General features: G+C 39.0%; 2 protein-coding genes across 7 annotated transcripts in view; one reads left to right on the forward strand and one right to left on the reverse strand.

Moving 5' to 3' along the window:
- ZBTB37 (zinc finger and BTB domain containing 37) overlaps nt 1–17466 on the forward strand; it is a 28705-nt gene extending 11239 nt beyond the window's left edge. For 4 of the 5 annotated variants that reach the window (XM_043923028.1, XM_043923029.1, XM_043923027.1 and 1 more), the window contains exon 4: nt 1–17466. In XM_043923028.1, coding sequence (XP_043778963.1) covers nt 1–489 — 489 coding nt within the window. In that variant the 3' untranslated portion in view covers nt 490–17466. The other variant, XR_006344834.1, reaches the window with a different exon arrangement.
- SERPINC1 (serpin family C member 1) overlaps nt 9568–18548 on the reverse strand; it is a 19002-nt gene continuing 10021 nt past the window's right edge. The window contains exon 7 of one of the 2 annotated variants that reach the window (XM_043923031.1): nt 9568–9929. In XM_043923031.1, coding sequence (XP_043778966.1) covers nt 9906–9929 — 24 coding nt within the window. In that variant the 3' untranslated portion in view covers nt 9568–9905. Of the gene's footprint in view, nt 9930–17749; nt 18007–18548 lie in introns of those variants that run through there. The other variant, XM_043923030.1, reaches the window with a different exon arrangement.

The raw sequence follows: 18548 nt of genomic DNA on the forward strand, positions 1-18548 counted from the left end.
GTAGAAGAGTCAGCAATGATGGGAGTAAGTGGCTATGTGGAGTATCTCCGAGAGCAGGAAGTATCTGAGCGGTGGTTCCGGTACAACCCCCGTCTCACCTGCATCTACTGTGCCAAATCTTTCAACCAGAAGGGGAGCCTGGACCGCCATATGCGCCTGCACATGGGGATCACACCGTTTGTGTGCCGCATGTGTGGCAAGAAATATACCCGGAAAGATCAGCTGGAATACCACATCCGCAAGCACACAGGCAACAAGCCTTTTCACTGCCATGTTTGTGGCAAAAGTTTCCCCTTTCAGGCCATCTTGAATCAGCACTTTCGCAAAAACCACCCTGGCTGTATACCCCTGGAGGGGCCTCATAGCATCTCCCCTGAAACGACTGTCACATCTCGGGGACAAGCCGAGGAAGAATCACCTTCACAAGAAGAGACAGTTGCTTCTGGGGAAACTGCCCAGGGCTCTGTGTCCACTACTGGACCAGATTGAAACAGCGAGGGGTAGGGGGCAGACCCTCTTCCCCTTTGGGCCATAAGTAACCAGCATCAGGGCCATGGACTGGTACTTAGATTCACGAAATGCCACATCACCAGATCAGAAGATGCTCCCAAGATGTTGCCAAACTAGAGCATCAGCAACATACGCAAAAGCACTAGAGGCTCTTCCCCTCTTTCTTCCCACCTCACACTTGGAAAATAATCAAGCAAATCAGCTTTCTAATTCAGGGATCAACAGCCTTGGTTTGTTAACTTTATAAAAGTTTTTTTAACAAAACAGTGATAAATGATCATTTCTCTACCAGTCATGTTTGAACACTGTACTTTGGTCCATATCACCCTGGTGGCTGTCATCGCCCAGGTATAAAACACAAAGCAGGAGCCTTGGTCATCTGAAGCAGCCAGCCACGAAAGAGAAGGAAGCCATCGTGATGGTGATGATAAGGGGGAGTTTCTCTTCTTCCTTCCCTGCCAGAACTTGCAGTTTCATATTTCAAGGGAAAAAAAAAAAAGAATCCTGGTAGTTCTTTTTGTTTTGAAAGGTTAGACTTAATCTTTGCCCAGGCAGGGCACCGGATACTTTGCCAGATTGTTTCACGTAAGCGGCCATCTTGGAGCAGTATTCTAATGGGCAGCATCATCTGAAGCACTTTAGGCACCTGCAAATGAAATGAGCAGCAATGTGTTTACAATAGGTATTCCTGCATTTGGGGGCTTGAGTGTTGTGTCGAGGAAGAAGGGAGCAAGGGAAGGAAGTGTTTTTGTTTCGCAGTTACTGAATATCAAATAACACAGAGCCAGCTGTACTGCAACTTCCTGATACAGTGTTTGTAAGCCATAATGCTTGCATATCTTCGGGTGTTAAGAAATGGCTCTAGTCCAGATGGATAAACGTGTAAGGCTGACTACCAAAGTTTCATCTAGTCTCTTTGGCTCCTAGTTTCACATAACAGCAATATTATACATCAAAAATGTCACTTTACAGTGAAATGAGCCTGGATTCTATTTTTAAATTCACAGGTCTCCATATTTGATAACTTTTATATGACGTTTTAAACATTTTTTCTGCAATATTGTGGTTGTAGAAATTCAATACTATGGTTCTTACTGCAACCACGATTCCATTTCCTCCTGCATATGTGATAGTTTATATTTTCAGTCCAATAGAAGAACCTCACTAATCCATGTCTTGCGTCTGCAAACCTAGTAATTCATAAACCAACCGTTAGCAAATTGCTGGTGACTCCAAGAGCTTTGCTTTTTAATAATACACTACAGGGCATTTATCAGAAAACATCATGCACAATCATGTTGCAATAAATTGATCAAGGGGATCAATTTTAATCAGGTTTGGTTACTTAATCATTCCTAAGATTTTTGAAACTTCAAGGGACCTTTTGGTAATTCTGAGTATTTCTGAGATTCTTAATCCAGCACCGAGAGTCAGAAAGAATTTACCAAACTTAGAGCTTCAGATGCCCTGTCTTGCATGCAGAGAATGAAGGAGGATCATTAAGGGATGCAGGCAAGTAGATGCTTACAAGTTACAGTGCAAATAGAAAGGAGAAAACTCTCTGGCTTCTCGTAATTGATCATTGATTTCTTAGAGAGTATTTAAATACGTAGTGGTTTAAGAAATTGTTTTGGTACAGGGGCATAGATGATTGTAAAAGAGATTTGGGAGAGGGTTTGATCATGCCTGCACTGGTGGTGAGCCATTCATGAGAACATTAGTGGTGCGCCCCCTTCCTGAGAATGCTTTGGTTATGTGGAAAAGTGGGTAGGAAAGATGGCCTTGCTTTGATGATCAGAAGTTAGAATGCAGAGGGTAACTCTTAAGCAATCTGAGACCTGTACATATACATACAGCTGTACCATATCACTAGTGAATGGTTCTTTTTCTCTTCTGGAAAAACAATGTGTCTTTTAACAGGAATGTAATGATGCTACTACTATTTGATTAGCGCCTACCCTTAAAAGTCATGTTGAAGCCATATTTTGTCTTCAGAAAACAGACTGTGGCATTCTCTTTAGTTGGGCAACAGCATGATAGGGTGAAAACTGCCACCTCAGGCCGTCTTAGGGAGCAGCTGTGCTCTGTGGCATGGAAAAAGTGGAGCTGAAATTAGACTGAAATCTTTGAAGAAGCATTTCAGCTGGCAATCAAGGTTTTTGGTGGACAGATTCTGCCATTACTAAATAGGCAGGGAGGTGAGAGGTACAGAATACGCTGCTTTAGAAGGACTGTTTAAGCCTACCAAAAAAATGTAAGTCATCCTACTTTTGAGAAGAAGTATGCTGGAAAGTTCTGTATTGCTTTGTTAGTTTTTTAGATGTTATATGAGAAAATAGAGCTTTTAAAACTATTACCAAATTGTAAAAGTGAGGTGCAGTCATTTCTGTGAAGAGGAACTTCTGCAGCATTTGTCAGTACTCCATCCAGGGTGAGCAACAGACATTTTAAGTGAACTAGGGACTGTTTGATAGATGTGGAAATACTGTGAGGGTTTGATGGGTTACCCCCTCCTTTTTTATTCACTGCTAACAGGTTTTTGCTGTATCTATACTGTGAATAGAGTGTTTTTTCGGTCATCTAGGACCACTTCAGCACAATCATGTTTGCTGGTTCTCTCCTCTTAATTGGCCTAGTGCCAGAGCCATGAAATTCATGAAAACTCAAACCAGCCTAACTTTTAAACAGATTTAAGTTTCTGAAAACAATTTCTCCATTTTAATTAGAAGAGATATTATTATTCTAAATAACTATCCAAGATTCTTATCCAGGTTCACTGTGACATTGTCCTAGTTCTTAGCTAACATCCTTGTAGGGACATAGGAGTTAGTAGCATTCTATCTACATTAATGAATAGCTCTATAGGTATGTGCACAGAGGATACCTCTCTTAAGGATGTACTGAATGGACTTTAGCTAATGCTGAAAACTCATTACCAAATTTTAACTTGCACATGTCACCTTGTGAAGGGAACAGCATTAGCAGTGAGAGCTAAATCATCATTAAATACTCTAATGCCGTGAAATAGCAAACACTGGGACTGTTTTCATTTGTTGAGTGGCCCTTAATAGCAAAGGAGCTACCTACTATTCTCAGCAAAAGACGAGAGATGACGTTATCTACTTTCACTCTAAAAGGTACCTTTTATTTCCTCTCTCAGAATTCTGATACCAGTTTGAAATACGGCATTGGCATGAGAAGTAATACTGTACTTCAGGCAGAAGGCTCTTTCTAATGACTTGTTCTCTCTTTACTCAGAACCGTATTTACCTCTGAAAAGAGTTGAGTTTCTGTGAGTTGCAAACTACCCCCTAGTTATTTGTTATACCAGAGGGTCAAAGCTAGTCTTGAATACGTAAGCATAAATTAGTTCCTGAAGGATAAAGATTGGAAAACAAGGGAGATAGCAGTTAAGGGAAGTTTTTGGTATTTTTTTAGTGTTTCCAGTTCCCTCTATATCATTGAAACAGGGTTTTCCAAAGATGGCATGACAATAGAAATAAACCATTTTCCTACTAACTTCATAGTTGAAATCTGACCTTGATTGGAACTGGTTTGATAGAAGAGTGAAATAGTGAACTTCATCCTTAATAGCTGAATAGTCTTTGGTCAGGAAATAACTTTTTAAAGGTTTAGCTGTTTCTTAACACTAATTTTATTTTAACTGGTAAAAACAACATTTTGTTTGACTAGAGTATCTAATTTAAAGAAATGAAAGCAACGAGCAATAGAAAGGAAATTAAATTTGAACAAAGATAAAAAGTCTTAGTCATAGTGGAAAGGCATTTAATCAGGGAGGAGTTGGAATCTTGGAAGTTTTTATTTTTTCAGCTGTAACAGGCATGTGGATTTTTTTGTTTTGTTTTTTCTCTTCCTCAGATGTTCTCCTTATCTGTGTATTCATTCATTCAGTATTTTGGTTGCTGAGATTTAGAAAAAGAACAAGTAGCAATTAAGTCAGGTAAATCCCTCCATTTGAGAGGATGCCCTAAGGGGGCAAAGTATATCTCTAGGATTTAGGAATTAGATCAAGATTCAGCAAACCACAGTCCCCAAGCCAAATCCTGAGGTCACCTTTATGTATAAAGAAAGTGGTAGTGGAAGAGAGCCACACCTGTATTATGGCTACTTTGTACAGTCATTGCAGAGTTGACAGACAGCATGGCCTGCTGTCTGGCTCTTGACAGAAAAGGTTGCCAAGTCCAGAATTATTAATAGATTCGAAAGAATTACACCATCCCCCTCAATTTGTCACTCTTGTCATTTTGCCTTTATAACAGGTTGATTGAGGTTTTAAGTTTGTACTGCCGTGTATGCATCAGTTTCTTGAAAGAGGTTGCCATCTTTTTCTAGATCCTTGTCTCATTTATGCTCCTTCTTGAATCCCAGTGCAGTAGAGCATTTAGAGCAGGCCTTATGATTTGTCCTTGCCTTTAAGGTAGATGGCAATCCACTCCAATACTCTTGCCTGGAAAATCCCATGGACAGATGAGCCTGGTAGGCTGCAGTCCATGGGGTCGCAAAGAGTCGGACATGACTGAGCGACTTTACTTACTTACTTAAGATAGATTAAGTTGAGGATGGTAATTACAGATTTAAGAAAGTAATTTTTAAAAATAATTCCCATAAAAAAATAATAATTCCCATAAATGATAACATACGGTTAAATGAATACCATGTTTAGAGAAAATACTGGGGAAGAGAACTAATGTTTTTATAAGTAAATTTTGCCATTTCTCTAAGTTAACATGATGATGGCAAGACTGGATTTATTCCCACTAGTATTAAAATTAATTTCTCTTAAGAATAAGGGGTTTGATTCCTATCCAAAGTACTGTTTTTCTAGATTAGAAACTACCCATTTCTTTACTATAAATCTTCATTTTAATTTACTCAAGTAAACTCACTCTGTTTTATATGGAGTAGTAAAAAGCCAAAATCTTCCTTTTTTAAAAAAAAGAATATTTTAAAACTTAAAACATCTGAAGACTTAAAGTTCTTTTTCGAACTATCTCCCAATTTCTGTTATTGTTTGTAATTCTCAATATATATTGGGACATTATATCTTTGCTTTGTGAATGTTCATTCCTACTGTTCAATTAGTTTATGCCAGATGTGGAAAAGTAAATGGAAAATGTTAGAATGATAATAAACGTAATTCCTTGGAAGAGGAAAGTATAATGGCTCCGCATCTGAAAAACAGTGCATGGACCTCTGAGTTAAACTTATCTGGGCAGAGAGTTCTAGGCCATGCTCATACAGTGCAGTGAGTTTGATTCTTACTTTGTTGTGGTTTCTACCAACACATGTAAAGTTTGGATGAGCGACCTGACCGCATGCATATACAGCACCTCTTCACTATACATTTTATTCTTAAGGTTGCCTTTTTCTAAGGTGGAAATTAGGTTTTATATGTTATACCCTCCGAGTAATAGATAACCTTCATCTAGAAGGTTCCAGGAATATTTGCATAGGTCAGATCTGCTTTGTCTTGGAGCACTTGTATTAATAATGAGTTCTTGAGATTTTAGAGTGCTGTTTTCCTGGTTAATTTGGGATTCCAGTTAATCTAGGGTATAGGACTTGGGAAAGAAATTGTATTTAGGTAGTCCAGTGAATCATTTGCATATACCTCCATTTGAGGTCTTGGTAACAGATGTCATTTAAATAAGAATCTGTTGAAAATAATGGAGTTTGCCAAGCATTATGAGTTCTTTGATAACTGTTAGTCTTAATGTGGTTTCACCTCCTTTGCTTTCTCGTGTCTTTCTGTTTTTCACTCTTCTTATTAAGTGGTGCTTTTCCTAGGACCAGTCTTTTTACTTTGCATTAAGTAACTTTTCTTGCTCAAGACAAACCAGAGTTGGATAGTTTCATACTTTCAAACCTGACTTAATTACATTCCAAAAGATGTAATTGTTGATAGGAACAGTGAAATCAAAACCTGCAAGCTATCTGTAAATACTATCTGGTTTTTTGTAGGCAGACTATCTTTTCCCTCAATTGTGAAAAACAGCAGTGACTTAGAAGGCAAGCATTGCCTGAAATATGCATTATGTTCACAGAGCGTACACATATAAATAAATTTCTTATCTTACATCTTCCCCGTTATCTGTATAATAAATACCTCTCATCGTAACGTAATTAAGGAAGGTCCATTAGCTCAAATAGTGGAAGCTTTAAACGCAAAGCTTAGTTAAGCAGCTAAGGGGGGGGGAAACCACTTTTCTAATGCTTGCTTTTTTATGTTGACTCAGTAAGTCCTGTTAAGGAAACTAGAATTCACCACCCACTTAAGATATTTGTTCAGCATCTCATATGACCAACAGCACAATTTAATATACTGTGAATCTTAGAATCTGAATTAATCCATAGTGCCGGAAGTCAAAGTATATATCTCATGGGGAAATGTTTCCTATCTTGTGAAATCACTTATATGGCAGGTAGCAAGAGGAGAATCTGTTCTATTAAGTACATTTTTGTTCCATTAACTAATTTTTGGTACCAGACAGTGTGCTTGAAATTTGTATAGCAAAACTGATTTTATACATAGTTTAGATGTGGCTTCCTGTACTTGAGAGTATTAAACCCACTTGGTTAGAGGCTGGTATACATGTTTAAAAGCCCTGAGGGTCAAAAAGAAGGGGACGGAATTAACCACACTAAGTGCTTTAGAGACATAACTGCAGTTAATTCTCAAAATAATTCTCTGAGGTAGTAACAGAAGTAGCTAAAAATTACTGACTTTGAATGTTAACTAAGTGTTAAGCACAGTTTTATGTGCCTCACATTAATTAACTCTGCTACTCCTTATGATAAACACATTAGAGTCGATGCTGTTACTATCCTCACTTTAAAAAGAAACCGAAAAAAAAAGAAAAGAAACTGAGACCCAGAGAGGTTGACCTAGACAGTCTTTCACTAGACTTGACACTCTTAATGGACTGTGTTGGCCTTTAACAGGTATAATTATACCATATTTTATAGATGAGGAAACTGTTGAGCCTAAGATTACACGATTGATAAATTGCAGAGCCAGTATTTACCAATCTGATTCCAAAGCCCAGACTATCTCCAGTACATCATGTTAACTCTGTTTACTTAACAGAGTTGTAGTGAACTAGAATATACCATAGCCAGTAACAGCACTGCTTTTAGGGAACTTTTAATTCAGGAATAAGTGATCAGAAGGTTTCTCCAAGAGATAATGCAGTTGATTTCGAGCAGATGTTGAATGGTGAACGTTTTCTGGGAATGTTGCCCACCAATTTAGAGGAGTCCCCCATTTGGTGGTTCTAATTGTGAACAACTGCTTGAGTTACTACTACCAAGGCAGAAATTGAAAGATGGCATTCCAGTTACCTGTTGTATGTAATGAACTCTCTAAATCTCAGTGACCTAAAACAGCAACTGCTTTATATAGTACATAATGTTGTGAATCAGAAGTTCAGGAAAGGCTTGTCTAGGCAGTTTCACGTTCCCTGTGGTGATGATTCAGGTCATCTGATAGTATTCAGCAGGTGGTTGGACTGGTCAGGGTGTCCAAGGTGAGCTCACTGTCCTGACACCTTGGTAGAGAGGACTGGAAAACTAGGCCCAGCAGGCCTCCTCCCCGTCTCTGGAGCCTCGGGACCCTCCATCTGATCTCTCCATCAGAGTAGTCAAATTTAGGAGATGGCAGCTCAGGCCTCCCAAGTCCTCTTCAAGACCAGGCCCAGAGCTTTCATAAGAGTCATCACCACACACTATTGGTCAAAGAAGTCACTGGTCAGCCCAGATTTGAAGGGAGAGGAGATACCTTACCAGTTGATGGAAGATGTGTCAGGGATTTGAGACCATCTTTAATCTGTTACAGGCAGCAGTAGGTGTTTTGGATTTGTCTTAACTTGTGTGTTCATTTAGGTCAGTTGTTTGTGCCATAAGAAACCATTTCTTCTACTAGCCATGGGTTAGAAGAAGCTAGAAGGAGAATGAAACAAATACCTGAAACAGATTTCATTAGCTTCCCACCCCCAAGTTTCACTTACAGCAAAATTTCCACATTTTCTTTTGTGCACTTTCCAAATTGTTGCATTTGCCCTTTTTTTTTTTTTTTTTCCCTGTGAAGCAACAGTAACTGTCGATTCTAAACCAGAAGTAATCTACAGAGGGAGTAAAAACCTTGCTGTTACAGACCTTGGTTTATTAGAGATGTCAGCTGTAGTTCATTTTCAAATAGGCAAAAACTCCTGTGGTGTGGAAAATTCATATGGCTGCTAAATCTGTTTCAACAGGAGTTTCTATTAAGTGGCTAGATGGATTATATTTTTGACATAATTGAAAATTTTGCCTACATATACTACATCTTTGTTCTGTATTCAGTCTCTCAGTTATGTCCAACTCTTCGCAACAACCCTTTGGACTGTAGCCCACCAGGCTCCTCTGTCCATAGGGATTCTCCAGGCCAGAATAACTGGAGTGGGTTGCCATTTCCTCCTCCAGGGGATCTTCCCGACCCAGGGATCGAACCCTCATCTCCTGTGTCTCCTGCACTGGCAGGCAGATTTTTTGCCACTGAGCCATGGGGGAAACCCCCTACCTGTCTTTACTGCCACCTCCGGCACAAATTTGTGCTGGAGAAGAGGTTCATTCCATTTATATTACCTTCCATTTTGGAAACACTCTCGCTCCATTTTATAGTTGTTAATCCTCTAAAATTATCAGTTGCTACTGGCTTCTGTTGACTGAAATGACAGATCATGTAAGTGTTATGATTTGGGGTTAGATTTGTCAAGTTTAGGGTGCTTTACCTCCTGCTGGCTTATAAAAGGACTTCTATTGCTTTCAGAAGAAATAAGGGCAAAGAATAAATTCTGTTGGAAAAATGATCATCCCCAAATCATCTTTCTAAGAGAAGAAAGGTTTGGTGTTATCTATCCATTCTATCTGCAGTGGTTTCTTGGAGAATTAGTTGTGGGGGCTTCTTGTTGGTCTATCCCAATTAGATCATATAGTTGAAGGGATCTCTGTTCTCGGGTCAGGCCTCAGGAATTACAAATACAGGAAATAAAAGGGGTACTCAGGGCTGAAAACTTTAATTTAGGACTCTAGAAGATCCTGGGACAGGAAAAAAGGACTTTGGCATTTGTGGTTGAATAACCAGATATGGAATGTTTGAGTCATTTAGGCATCCGTATTAATTAGATTTTATCATACAATGATTGGGGCAAATTTTGATGAATAAAAATCAGTGAGCCTTAACATTTTCCACTCTGCTGTACCTCAAAGTCTGCCCATTATTACAGAGAAAACCTTTGAAAATATATTCCCAGGGAATGAAAAATTGATTCTAGGTACTTTTGCTCTAAGCATCTTCGCCATAGACATCTCTGCTGCAGGCATTTTCACCTTAATTACTAATTCACTGCAAGGCAATTTTCCTGTAAAAGATAAAATAGTAAAAAATAAAAGAGGGATATTAAAGAGGACATAATGAAACATGATAAATGAATGACAGTTTTTTTTTAAAAACTTGAAAGCAAATTACAAAATATTTGAATACATCTAAAATGTGTGTAGTTCATGGCAATTCTGCACAAATAACTGATTTTCATATTTTGTGTGTTGTACCTAAGCAGTTGTCTTCCAGGTCTTTCATTCTTAGTATTGAATATTTTGATCATCTCCTCATCAGCGTTGTGCATTTTCTTTTTTCTTAAACTTCTTCCTTCATTGAGAGAGGTGTCAGTTTCCAAATAACCAGGATGCATATTCGTAACCATGCTTTGTATCACATCGTGAAAGCCTCTGCACTATTGTTTGTTCTTGGCATCTTGTCATATGTCTGTTCATACTTTCCATAGTTGTATAGGAAATGTGGGTTCAGCTCTGCACCTTTGAGACTTTTGGCCTGTTTATCCTCCAGTGTAGTTTGTTTCAAAATAAGAAACCAACTCATGGGGCCAATCATCATTATCTGTCAGTTCAGTAAAACCATCAGTAATGTCACTAACTGGGAGACACGCCTGTCAAGACCAAACTATCAAAGCAAAAACTGTTATCCAGTTATTTTATCTTATGTGGCAAAATTGTCTTATGGCCAATTAGTCATGGTGCAAAAATGTTTGCAGCAAAGAAGCTCAGGGCAAAAATACTGGTTACTTGAAAAATCTTTGATAATCTATGAAGATGCCTCTCATTCGGTGTCTTATAGCCCTTTGGGCCCTCCTCTAGATTCTCTGACTCTTAAATTTGAAATCATCTGGTGGTTGCACGAGAACTAAATACAGTTGACTCTTGAACAATGTGGGAGTTAGGGTGCAACCCTCTGCAAGTGGAAAATCTGCCTATATCTTAATAATTGGGCCTCTTCTTCTGAGGTTCCTCTGTATCTGGGGATTCAACCAACTGCTGGAGGTGTAGTAATGTAGCATTTACTATTGAAAAAAACCTGGGTATAAGTGGATTCATGCAGTTCAAACCTATGTTGATCAAGGGTCAACTGTACTATGGTCTCAAGTTGAAAAAGAGGACAAAGAAGAAAGGGAACCTGTAGATTGACAAAATACTTATTTTTTCTTTTCAGCATCATAAGTCTAAACCATTAAAGCTAATAACAACTACCTGAGAAATTCCTATGGTTTAGATTTCTGCATTTAGCACATCTTAAAGCAGATGTTTTTGACATATTTGAAGATGATCTACTGAGTTTCCTGTAAATTAACAGAATCCTAACTCTAGTGGTTCTTAAAGAGCCATTGCAAAAACAGAATTACAACACAGGGAACAAAGCTTAAAATGTGTTTCCTCTGGAAGCCAAGATGATAAAGCAGGAGTCACTAAGAGTGTGGCTGAAATCCACTTCGAGAATGGCTATCAGTCAGATAGCAAAGATATGTAAAATTTATATGGTATTTGCTATTTTTACAAAAATTATTTTAAATCATGTAACTTGAAAAGTGAGCCTGTTTTCTTTTTGGAAAAGTGGGCCAATAAAAATAACACTAATATAATTCAATTGTATATGCATGTGCATTGAACACAGAGTGGTATACTAAAGATAGTTCATGCAAATAACTTTTGTGGGAAGTTTGGCTATTTTCTTAATATCTTTTTTTCATAAATGTGTGTTTATAAATATATTTACTCATCCACTATAACCTTGGTAGCTTTAGCATTTTGTTAGCTATATCATTGATTATAAAAATCAATTTCTTGGCATAGTAGGCTATGAGAGCTTTTAGTTGCTTTGTTTGTATTTTGGCTAAGAAAATTATTTCTCGCACTTTGTATTTATAAAGATGTTATAACACTTTGCACCCACTTAGCACAGCTGTTCTTTAGTGACAAAAGATATAGGCGTTAAAGTGAAATGTATGTTTAGAAGCCCGGCAAAAGGAGGGCTCTCAAAAGAACAAATTTGGCTTGAATCTACCAGAGAAAAGCTGGGGGTTAATATAAAATTTAGGTTGAAAATATCTGTTGGAATAGGTGTGCAGTCACTGCAAGTTGCAATATCATTATAAATTGCCCGCTATATGTTTGTGATTTTATGCATGTGTGTGAGAAAAAGATGTCTGATGAAGGCAGATAAGTTAGTGTAGAAAATTCTACCTCCCATTAAAGACAGAATATTCCAAGTTTGCCCTGTAGCCCTTTACGCAGGAGGCTGGATTCCTCAGCCACTGTCCACCTCATTCTCTTTTGTACTCGCTTTAGCTCCTCTACCTCTGAGCACTTGGCTGCAGACAGTGTAGCTTTCTGTAGCAAGCACAGGAAAGCCAGACCCGAAATAGAGAGGCCGCAGTATCTCACTTCTCAATGTCATCTTCACTTGTAAATGTTTGGTTTTGTTGCCCAAATCAGTGTCAGAACACTTGGGTTTAGTGCTTTTATCCACTGGCCTCTGTTTGGCAAGAGTAGCCCTTGGAAGTGGAGTTTTTCTGCTGTTTTTTAAAGATGCACTCAATTCCTTTTAATGATGTGAAAATTTTGTTTGAATCCTGAGCTTTTTTAAATTTTTTAATTGCCATTTGCAGCCCATTTTGGGGACTGGAATATCAACCATATTTTCCTGATGTTGAGCCTTCTGCCAGTATCTTGACATGCAGTTTTGCATGACCTGGATTTTTGGATGACCTATTTTGCTTTTAGACACTCTGAAATTCTTCTCTTTATAATGCCAAGAATGTTTATAATAGTTAGGATGGCCTATTGTGGGTGTCAGGAAATTCACTTTCGGTAGTAAATGCCACTAGGCAGACCACCTAATCTTTAAATGCAGTTGGAGCATTCAGCTGATTTGCTCTTGGGGGCACACTAGTCCACTGAGCCAAATCAGGTTACCTAGCTTTTGAACATTTGTTACAGTTGAGAAAGGAGTTTTGGGCCTTTCAGAAATATCCCAGAATGCTTTCCACCTTTTCATCCAAAGGCACTGGTTAGAATGGCTGGTTGTGATGTGCAAACAGGGACTCGCGCTGGTTAGGAGTGAAAACGAGAGAGTGATCCATTTGCAGACTTTTGAGAGTTTCACATCCATGTTTTAGGTACTAACTGATAAGTGTTTACTTTCCTGTTGACTGGATAGGGCAAGTGACAGTACTGACAGTGTGAAATTCCAGATTCAATAAGCAGTACTCATTGGTGACGACTGATGTATTAGTCGTCTAATAGTAACCTTCATCTGTGTAACAGTATGAATTCTGTAAGGAGATGAGATACTAAAATCATGTGAATCTGTTCACCACAGCTATCTTTTTTCTAACTATAGAATAATTGTCAGCCTATAAGCCATGCTACTAAAAACCTAGACTCAGGAACCTGCTTAGGAAAATTCTTCCTTCTGGCTTATCTTTTATTTGTGCCCAGAGTCTTGGCCTAGACCTGTCCCCAGCTGTTTTGCTACAAACACATACTTAAGGTGCAGTCTTACCTAAGTCAATAATACACTGTCAGCCATGCAGTCTGTTTTACAGCCAAAGTGATTTATTGAAATGCAAAACAAAAAAAGTGAGAGATGCCTAGGTCATTTCTTGGAGGCATGTTGAATCAATCTATGAATCTGGGAGGAAGCATAGAGTCTTATCTTCTATCTGGCTTGGGTGAACAGTGACTTGAATGCTTTCTGTTAAAATACTACAGAGCTAGTTGACCTCGACCAGTAGTTCTCAATTTTGGCTGCATATTAGAATCACCTGGGGCTTTTACAAAAGGCCATCTGGGGTCGGGGTGGGGCAGGGGGTGGGGGGGGTGGGGGTGGCTTTAAAAGCTCCTCAGGTGATTTTAATGGGCAGCCAAGATTGAGAATCATTTTCTAGGTAGTCCGGAATGGTCTGTGGCAGCATAACCTTCACCCGGTTGTCTTTTGTCATAGGTACCTTTATCAGTATCACAGGCATGGCTTGGAGTTTAAAACTTAGCGTGGGCCAAGGCTCAGGTGGTAAACTGGACCATCCATTTGTCCTCAGTCATTCAGTAGAGAGCTGTTGCCATGCACCCACTTTCCTCTCTGTACCAAAGCCTGAACAAGTCAGCAAAAGACATTATCTGAGTCTGCTCCCTAGAATCTGCTTTCCCTTTCATATGTGATTTAAGTGGAGATTTTTAGAACTCTGCTAGCTAAAATAGAGCACTTGAACTTATTAAAAGAGCCAGGCCTAAGCCACCTAGGGTGATTTTTATTTGTAAAATAATCAGGTAGCATTGTTAAAGTTAATGAAGAAATAGAAGGGTCCTTCCTGGTGTGATGGTCATGTAGTTGATTATTTGTCCCTTAGCCTGTCTTCTAAGTGGGATTTCAATGTACAGTGATGTTTGCTTTTCCATGCTCCTTTGTGAATTAAATGCACTAGCTAAGGCGTAAATATTTCTGAGTTTTATATGAAATGTGAAATGAATCCTTTTAGCAGCTTTTTCCAGGATGTCAAAGACTTAACCCAGTAATTCCCAAACAAGTTTTCATATCGTTGATTCATTCACCCACCCAGGTGTAAAATACCTACCGCTGGCAACCTCAGTGTGGTAATGGGGAGAGGAGGACTATTTGATTATCCTTTAAAAAGTGAGAGCCACCATTCAAACTAATAAATTACCAAGTGATTTCTGATTCATGAAAGAAATTTGTGTTTAAGAGCAAGTTCAAACATGACGGTCTCATCTGAGAGACTGCTGGCACTGTGGAAACTTTCATTCCTATGCTGCCTGCAAATAATCAATGATTTAAATCTCAAATAGGTTGTGTGTTTGAGAAGAAACAAGTGGGTGGAAGGAAAGATTCTAAGTGCAGAGGACTGAATTAGCATCAGACTCTGACATTTCATTAAAATAACATTTAGGCCTGACTTATTTGCTTAGCATGTATATGCTGCAGTGTCAGAAATGCCTCCTATGCCTTAGAAGATCTGAGAAGGCTTCCTTACGTTGGGTGGAATAGAAAAGCAGTAGCCTTTGAGACTTGTCTGCATCCAGAGAGTAGCCCATTAGGGTTCTCATACTGAGAAACCTTGTAGAGTACTGTGAAATGTTGTTGAACTTTATGCAGATCACATCGCACTGGATTTTAAGATTTAGGGGAAGGAGAGTAGAGGAGAAGGGGGAAGTAATGGTAAAGTATATATATATATATATATATATATATATATGAACTTGTACTATATTTTACGCAAGTAATGAAACAAATTCCCTATCAGGAATTCTGTCAGGACTAAGTTCAGCCAAATTCTTCTATCCTACTGATTGGCTTGCTGATTCCTCTTAAACCTCTTAAGAAATCCTTTCTGAAAGAGCTAAACAGAAACTGGTCTGACTGCAGTTTCACCACCCTGCCGCATTCCCTTACTCAAAAGAAAAACATACCCAAACAATAGGCAAAAAAAAAAAGTCTCAGTATGTTAACTTCTCATCCTTTATGGTCTGTGTTCACTGTTGTAGCCTATTGCATTGTTTTGCAATATAATGGCAGAACTTAAATAGATCTGCCACATGAGTCAGGAACTATTGGCTTCTCCTTTAAGAAATCTTAACATCAGAACTCTCAATTTTTGGCTTGTCAGCACAAGTGAGTAAAGGGAGAAGTACGTTGAAAGAACACTTAGGGAATTCCCTGGCCATCCAGTGGTTAGGACTTCATGCTTTCACTGCTGAGGGCTGGGGTGCAATCCCTGGTTGAGGAACTGATAGGATCCTGCAAGCCACTTAGATTTCCTGGCTTCTCGTAATTTCAGGTGGGACCCACTTACGCTCTGTGTCTGAGAAGAAAAGACAGAGGGTTCAAAGATAGAAAAGTCAATGTAGCCGAAATGTGGTTTCCTTCAGATGGACATAGTCTCAAAGACACCTGTCCAGCTGTTCTCAATGGTGCTTACACGATGGGTGACAGCTGCCTCCCATCTTCCCGTCCCTGGCACTGTGCCTTCCCACTGGTCACTGTGAAAAGCAGATCACACTGGACTCAGAGGCCAGAATCCAGGACGATTTCCCCCTTCTCATTACTTCTTCATACAGCTAATAATGTAGCATATACTTCTCTTTGGAAAATTCTTGGGTTTGCCCCCCCCAAGAAATAGTAAAGCATTTAAAGGAAAAGTAAGATTCTGGTGGTAGCTATCAAAGAGATGACAGGAACATTTTAGCTTCCCCTCAGATGATATTTATTCATAGCAAGGACCAACTATGCCTCCTCATCCTCAGTTTCTAAGGATAGCATAATATTTCTAAGCAACAAAGTTATCTAACATTTTTTTTCACAACTTGTTAATCAAGGATTCATATTAAAACCGACAGTTTCTAAAATGTTGTTATCCCTGAAAGGGAATGAGGTAGAGTTTTTAACTAGAAGAACCTGTTTTTTTTTTCCCTTTGAAAAAACTAACACTTGAGGTTTGTGTCTTTTGTCTGCAACGATTACTCCATAAAGATGTCTCAGAACAGTCAGTGAGCCAAGGCTAGCACTCTCACGCCCCTGAGGGTGCTGGACTGGGTTTGTACATCTTATTTCCTTAGAGAATATCTGTTTTTATTATGCCCTTAACTATAGATACCTATATATAGGAATAGGATTTTCACCCCACCCTCTTTTAATCATTATCACTTAAGTGTAAACCACACCTCACCCTACCCCCACTTTTACTGAAAAAAAATGCACTTTAATTCCTAAGGAGAGTGGCTGTTCCTGGCCCCGAAGCCAGATTACTTCAGGAGGAGAGTTGAGGAGGGAGAACCCTCGGCAGACCCTGTGAAATTAACCAAATTCCTTAATGTAAACACACAAGTCAACCATTTTTAAACTGCCCCCACCCCCAGCCAAAGGGCAAAAGAAACAACCAAATGGAAAAGTTCAAAATGCCTACCCTAATTTGAGATGTTTCACTGGGGGATATCCCCAATATTATTTTCTCAGCTACCAAATTATCAGAAACTTGAGGGTGATTTTGTGGGAGGCTGAGACTTTTTTTTTTGTTTTTTTTTAAATGAAAAGGCCAAGTGCATCACACAGGCTATAAAATACGATCCTGATTTGTGTCATTTCTAAATATTAGATTCGTTCTCTCCCTTAATTTGACAGGTGTTCTCAAGTCTCTCCTCCTGTAGATTCTGTCCTTCCCCTGATGACAAGCCAATAGTTCTTGGTGGGGTTGCATGTCTCCTAGAGCCCCAGGAGCCCTGTTGTGTCGGGGGAGGGGGGAGGGCAGGAGGGTGGGCAGAGACTGGGGTTGGGGGAGGGAGATTCAGAGAAAGAGTGAAGATATATGGGTTTATATAAACATATTTAAAGCAGTTTAGCAAAAGCTTTCTCGTTGAACAGCTTTAAGAACAATGTGAATGAAATCTTAGCAACTTGGTTAGTAATTTGAAAAGTCTATTAATGTATACTTGAAATTCTGTTTGTATAAAAATACATTTTCCTCTTTATTTTAACACTGTGTAAAAGAACATTATGCATGTGAGTGGTTTGAGAATTAAATGATTTAATATTCAGATTTGCATCTCTGTCTCTTCTGTATTACAGAGATTAAGTCTTTTTAAACTTTTGGATTTTTTTTTAGTATAAAGGGATTATCTAGATTTCAAGCTGCCCTCTCAAGATGCCTACTATCTTTCAAGATGAAGTAGTAACATACCTCCCTCCTTCACTTTCTTGACCTAGATGTGTTCACCCGTAGAGAAGAGTTGAAAGCTCCATTACACCAAATGCCCAGCAGCATCTCTATCCATTTCTCCTTTCCTTGCCTTCGTTTCAGATGGCAAAGTCCATTCATAATTGTCAGATAAGGGAATAGTTTTATTTATTTTTACTTGTATTCACACACCAAAATAGGAAGAAGTACAAAGGATAACATTTTAATTAACACAAGGGTTGGCTACTCTGCCCATGAATATAATAGTGTTCAGAGCAACTTCCCTGATGAGAACCAGGAAGGGCCTGTTGGCCTTGAAGGTCACCCTGTTCGAGTTCAGCGAACGACCAGTGATGCTAATGACGGTACTTGCTGCGGCTTCACTGCCTTCCTCATTTACCTGCAGGTCAGATGGGAAGCAAACTGCCACGTTAGCTACTCTGCAGCTCATTACAAGCAGGTACATCATCCATGGACACAGCAATTCCTCAAAAATGCCATTTATTTTCTAGTTGAAAAGATACGAGTTAGATCAGATCCCCTCTAGAACCTTACTTTTAGTCTTTCTTTCATCCACTGAATACTGATGTAAGACTTGTATTCATCCAAGCCTTGTGCTGAAAGTAAGTGCCAGGGTCCATTCAGATACTCTGAACCAGAAATCTGGATGTACACAAGGATGTCACATTTCTGGCTGGCAACATTGTACATGATACTGAACTCTATACTAAAAGACATATTGACTCAAAATTAGAGCACCATAGTTGAGGTAGTTCCACTTTGGATCATCAAGATCCTAGATAAAACTACTGTAAACAGCCATTCAGGAGCTAGGGCCTATGAAAAGAGGAGGGTCCTCTAGCTGGATGAGATGAATATTTCCCAGAGCAATAGATTGAAAGGACGGTGTTGGAACTTACTGATAAGTAGAACTGCCACAGA

The sequence above is a fragment of the Cervus elaphus genome, chromosome 14, assembly GCF_910594005.1.
Source record: "Cervus elaphus chromosome 14, mCerEla1.1, whole genome shotgun sequence".
In the NCBI taxonomy this organism is placed as follows: Eukaryota; Metazoa; Chordata; class Mammalia; order Artiodactyla; family Cervidae; genus Cervus; species Cervus elaphus.